This window comes from Benincasa hispida, chromosome 4, assembly GCF_027475165.1.
Source record: "Benincasa hispida cultivar pf3 chromosome 4, pf3_genome.v1.1, whole genome shotgun sequence".
Classification (NCBI taxonomy): Eukaryota; Viridiplantae; Streptophyta; class Magnoliopsida; order Cucurbitales; family Cucurbitaceae; genus Benincasa; species Benincasa hispida.
The window spans coordinates 23,631,877-23,636,602 of record NC_143481.1 but is presented as its reverse complement, the minus strand read 5'-3'; the positions used below and the strand labels follow the sequence as shown (position 1 = coordinate 23,636,602).

The following is a 4,726-nucleotide window of genomic DNA, read 5'->3' as shown; positions in this document are numbered from 1 at the left end:
TTTCTTTTTATGAAAAATGAATATGTTTGGAGTTGGAAATGGGAATAGTGGGAAAATATGGGGTGAAAACATAAAATAAAAAAACATTGAGAGTGGGAAAAGGGAGGTTACATTGTGTCGGGTGATGATGGTTTCTGTCGCTTTTCATTTCCCACAAAGAAAAAAAGCAGTCGGCGCCGCCGTGAGCTGCCTTGCTTGCCGCTCCAAAAATTTTCCCCTTCTCCATAATTCATATCATTATGTTTTATCATTGAAAATGATTGTACCCACGTTTCCCATTCCTTACTCACTACACCCACCTTCTCCAATTCATTTTTTTTTAATTTGTTTTTTTTTTCCAATTATAAAAACTACTTTGCAATTACACTATTAAAATTTTAATGGTAAACATTGGCCCCTGAATTTCTAAAAATACTAAAATTGAACTCTCGAACTTATAATATTTTTAGAAATTGAACCCTTAAACTTACATAATTACTATAACCGATACAATTATGTAAATTTCGGGGTCTAATTTAACATTATATAAGTTCGATGACTCAATTTTTAAAATTGAAAATTTAAGAGTATAATTACAACTACCATAATTTATGGGTGGTTTTTGCAATTTATTTTTTGGTTAAAGTATTTTGAAGTTTGTTCAATTTTAATCCATATATTTTTAATTTATTTTTTTAAATAATTTATTATTATTTAGTCAACGTCGATAAAAATTAACTTCGATGGACTATATTAAGATTTATATAGGAGCTAAAGTTGGATATTTGAAAGTATATAGATTTAAATCAGACAAACATCAGACTACGGTGATTTAAATAGTATTTTTAATCTTTTAAAAAAATAATGAAGTATAATATATATATATATATAAAAATATATATATATATTATATATATATGATTATATATATATATATATATATTTTTAGAACGCACTTGTCATTTACACACTATTAATAAGTGTTAATTGAAATCGTGAAAGTCTAGTTTTATTTTGAGGAAATTTTGGCTAAGCGTGATCTCCCAATCTTTTTTCTTTTTTAATTTTTTTTATCTTTCCTTGTTTTTAAAAAAGTTCTCTCTCAAACCATCTTCCATTGAAGATTTTAAATTCTTGTCTACATATTACCAAATTTTATGGTAATTGATTCGACATTGTTAATTTCGAATATAGTAAAAAGATATTTAAATTATTTTAACTAAATTAGATATTTTTAATATTAATATTTTTTTTTTCAAAAATATGCCTAAAGAATTGAGAATGATATTAATAATTTCATCGATATATTCATGACGTTACTATAGAATTGAAACATCAAAATTTCAAATGTATTTCCAACTATAATTTCTCTCGACAACTGTATGATTAATTCAATATTTAATCATAACATAAATGGTCAAATTAAAAGAAAAAAAACAATATTTCATTTTTTGAGTGGTCGTAAGAAGGACAAGCACGTAAAATCACAACTAGTAAATCAAATTAAGATTAAAAAGTAAACTGCTCTGCTGGTCAAAAGTTCTCGCCTTTTACACCGTTATCTGTTAAATAAATAAATAAAAAAAATTATACGAAAATATATATTTAAAAATAAAAAAAGAAAAAGAAAAAAGAAAAAAGCACCGAAATAGTTTTTCCCTTCTTTACATAAATTCCTCTTTCAATTCACACTTTTCATTTCCAACTCTGCATGTTCCATTTCTTCTTCTCATCCATTTTCATGGCTTCCTCTCCTCTCTAACAATCCTATAACTAAATTCTTTATTCTATCCTTCATCGTCGAAAAGAAACGAAACGAATCGATCCAGATTCCAGAGATGCTTCCTTTTCAGAGTCCTTACGGATTTCAGAGCAGTTGGTTGAGTTATCGCACCGGCGATCAAGTTAAACGATCAATGTCCGTCACCGGATGCTCGATCGTCGACAATGCTGCAGATTTGTCTAAAGACGAGAAGAAATCTACGGAAGCAAGTCGTAGTCATAAGGAAGCCGAGAGGAGACGGCGACAGCGAATCAATTCGCATTTATCTACTCTTCGAACGCTCCTTCCTAATACTACTAAGGTAATCGATTAATTTGCAAAGTTGTTGTGTGCGTTTCGTAATGTTGATGTTTAATTAACGAAGCGTTGAAGTTTTTTTTGGATATTGCGGATGGAAGATTTGGATTGATTTTATGCTCTGTTTGTAGACGGATAAGGCGTCGCTACTGGCGGAGGTGGTGAACCATGTAAAAGAGTTGAGACGACGAGCGATGGAGGTTGCACGCCGGAGTACAGACCAATGCGGCGGCGGCGGAGGAGGCGACGGCGGGATGGTGTCGTGGCCGTTCCCTAGTGAAGAAGACGAAGCGACGCTATGTTACTGCGATAACGAAAACAAGGTAATGAGGGCGACGGTTTGTTGCGATGAGCGGTCCGGTTTGAACGGGGATTTGATGCAAGCGATCCGGTCGGTTCATGTGAGGGTGGTTCGGGCTGAGACAATGACGTTAGGGGGGAGGACGAAGAACGTTGTGATGATGGAGTGGAGCGGCGGCGAGAGGGGGAGGGAGGAGGAGTTTGTGGGCCTGAGACGGGCCTTGAAGGCCGTAGTGGAAAATCAGGCCCAAAGTGTTTCGGGTAACAAGCGGGCTCGAGCTTGTTGTCCAATAGAGGAAACGTTTTTCATGTGCTGACGTGGCTTATCGAGTTTTTATTGGAATTGAGAGTTGGGAATCTATTTTTTTGCTTGACGAAAAATGGAAAATGAAACGGGCTCTATCCCGAGAAAGCGACCGACATGTCGGCTGTCAGCTCAAAAGACGAAATAAAAAAAAGTACGGTCATATTTTGGAATTTGTTCAGTTTTAATTTTTTTACACTTTTAATTATCTATTTTTAGTTTCTATATTTTAAATAAATTTTAAATTTAGATTTTCAAAGTTAATTTTTCAAAAATTGGTTAAATAATAATTATACTTTTTATCTTAAGATAGTGTCCAGGTCACATTCACAAAAACGTCAAAAATGAAAAAGATGGAGTTCATTGGAAGAAGAAAAAGAAAAAATGGAAACCTTCAGATGGACACGTGTCGATGAGGAGTGAAACGCTGAATAATGGGAACGGTTTGTCCACACATTAGAGAGTTGTAGACAGACGTCTCCTCTCCTTCCTTCAATCTTATCCTCATTAGTCCATATCTCGTCTCCAATCATTAATATTTTGTTTTCTTTTTCTCTTTCTTCATTTTTCTTTTTAAAAAATTTATATGTATTTTAATAGACAAAATGTCTATGAAGTTTCAAGGCCTTTTTTCTTGAAAAAAAAAAAAAAAATATTGATCTTTCCAAACTTTTTTAATAATACTGCAATATCTACTCTTTCTATTAATTATCTGACATGTCATCAGATGATTTATTAATTTATTTTATAGATTTCACTTGACCTTTTAAATGTTATTTATGTGACAAGTAAGGAATAAAAGTAGTATAGAAAATTTTTCATACTACTATAGGTCTAGATACTTTCTCGTATCAATTTACACCTCTCATCATATTTTGTTAGAAAAAATATATTGTGAAACTTATAATTATATCAATTGAATTCAAGTCAATTATTTTAGACCGTTTATTAAGATAACCTCGTAACCGTCCATGCACCGACTTTTATATGTGTGTAGACTTCTTTGTATGTCAGATTAAAAAAATGGGACGATTGAAATTAATGGATGCATAATTTTCAACGGAAATACTAAAGGTGAGTCAAAATTGAGTTGCTTGTGAAAGTTCAAGGTTTAAATTGTTTAATTGATAAAAGTATAAGCTTCACAAAATGTTTATTCAAATGGAATGTAATGGGTGTTTGAATCGATATACTTATGAAGATTTAATGTTTAAATTGATACAATTATTAATTTAGTATTTGAATCGATACAAACCTCAAAGTTTAAGTAGATTGATAACTATTCTTTTCACTTTCACTTTCAATTTTGTGTTTGGTGTATCCCTAATATATTCAACATTTTTTAAAATTAATTGATTATTATATCTAAAATTAAAATTTTCTATGCTAAAATCCTTCATTTTTAATTTTTATATATAATAAATAAGTAGATTTTAAAAATGTAAAATAAGTCCAAATCCAAGATATATTAAACTAAGATTAAAAGTTAAAGGATCTATTGGATACTAAATTAAAACTTGCGTATTAAACACTACATTAAGAAAAACACTTTATTGAGTTGATTAAAATAACTAATTAATATTTGGTCCACAATTTTATAAGTCGGTGTTAAATAACTAACACCACCAATTTTAATAGTTTTTACGATAGAAGTTTGCACATTTAACAAGAAATTCTATCTTCTTCTCTTTCTCTCTTCCTACCTCAAATTTTTTTAACGACTCCACTTGCCAGTCACCACTAACGACCAACTCTAGTAACATGCTCTGATGACCATTTCTAATGTCCAACATCGATAACAACCACTATCAATGACTATTGCTATCTCCTCCAGTGGCATGCTTGGCGACCACCTCTAACGGCCAAAACTCCAACAATCACTTTGAGCGTATAGTCTTTTTATAAAAGTAGTTAAATGCAAATGACGTTTTTAAGAACTTTTTTTTCTAGGCATTCTAAACACACATTAATTATCTTTCGTTATATATCTATTATCATCTTTTTATCTAGCCAGCCAATATGAGATTTTGATATCACATTATTCCCAACTCTAACATATACCC

The 4,726-nt window shown here is 31.2% G+C and overlaps 1 protein-coding gene across 3 annotated transcripts; it reads left to right on the top strand.

Moving 5' to 3' along the window:
• The first annotated feature begins 1,666 nt into the window (after positions 1 to 1,666).
• Positions 1,667 to 3,275, top strand: LOC120076135 (transcription factor bHLH30-like). 3 transcript variants are annotated; one of them, XR_016529272.1, is made up of 3 exons: positions 1,667 to 2,063; positions 2,191 to 2,817; positions 2,977 to 3,275. XR_016529272.1 is itself a non-coding variant. In XM_039029910.2 (2 exons), the coding sequence occupies exons 1-2, from the start codon at positions 1,818 to 1,820 to the stop codon at positions 2,674 to 2,676; spliced, it is 732 nt and encodes a 243-aa protein (XP_038885838.2). In that variant the 5' UTR covers positions 1,667 to 1,817; the 3' UTR covers positions 2,677 to 2,836. The 3 variants fall into 3 exon arrangements, 1 of the variants encoding a protein (XP_038885838.2); XR_016529273.1 differs by having other exon boundaries at positions 2,973 to 3,275; XM_039029910.2 differs by lacking the exon at positions 2,977 to 3,275 and having other exon boundaries at positions 2,191 to 2,836.
• Positions 3,276 to 4,726: the final 1,451 nt, after the last annotated feature.

Coding starts and splice junctions, on each gene's coding strand:
- LOC120076135 (XM_039029910.2), top strand. CDS start 1,818: ATGCTTCCTTTTCAGAGTCCTTACGGATTTCAGAGCAGTTGGTTGAGT. Junction 2,064..2,190: donor TCCTTCCTAATACTACTAAG/GTAATCGATTAA, acceptor CTCTGTTTGTAG/ACGGATAAGGCGTCGCTACT.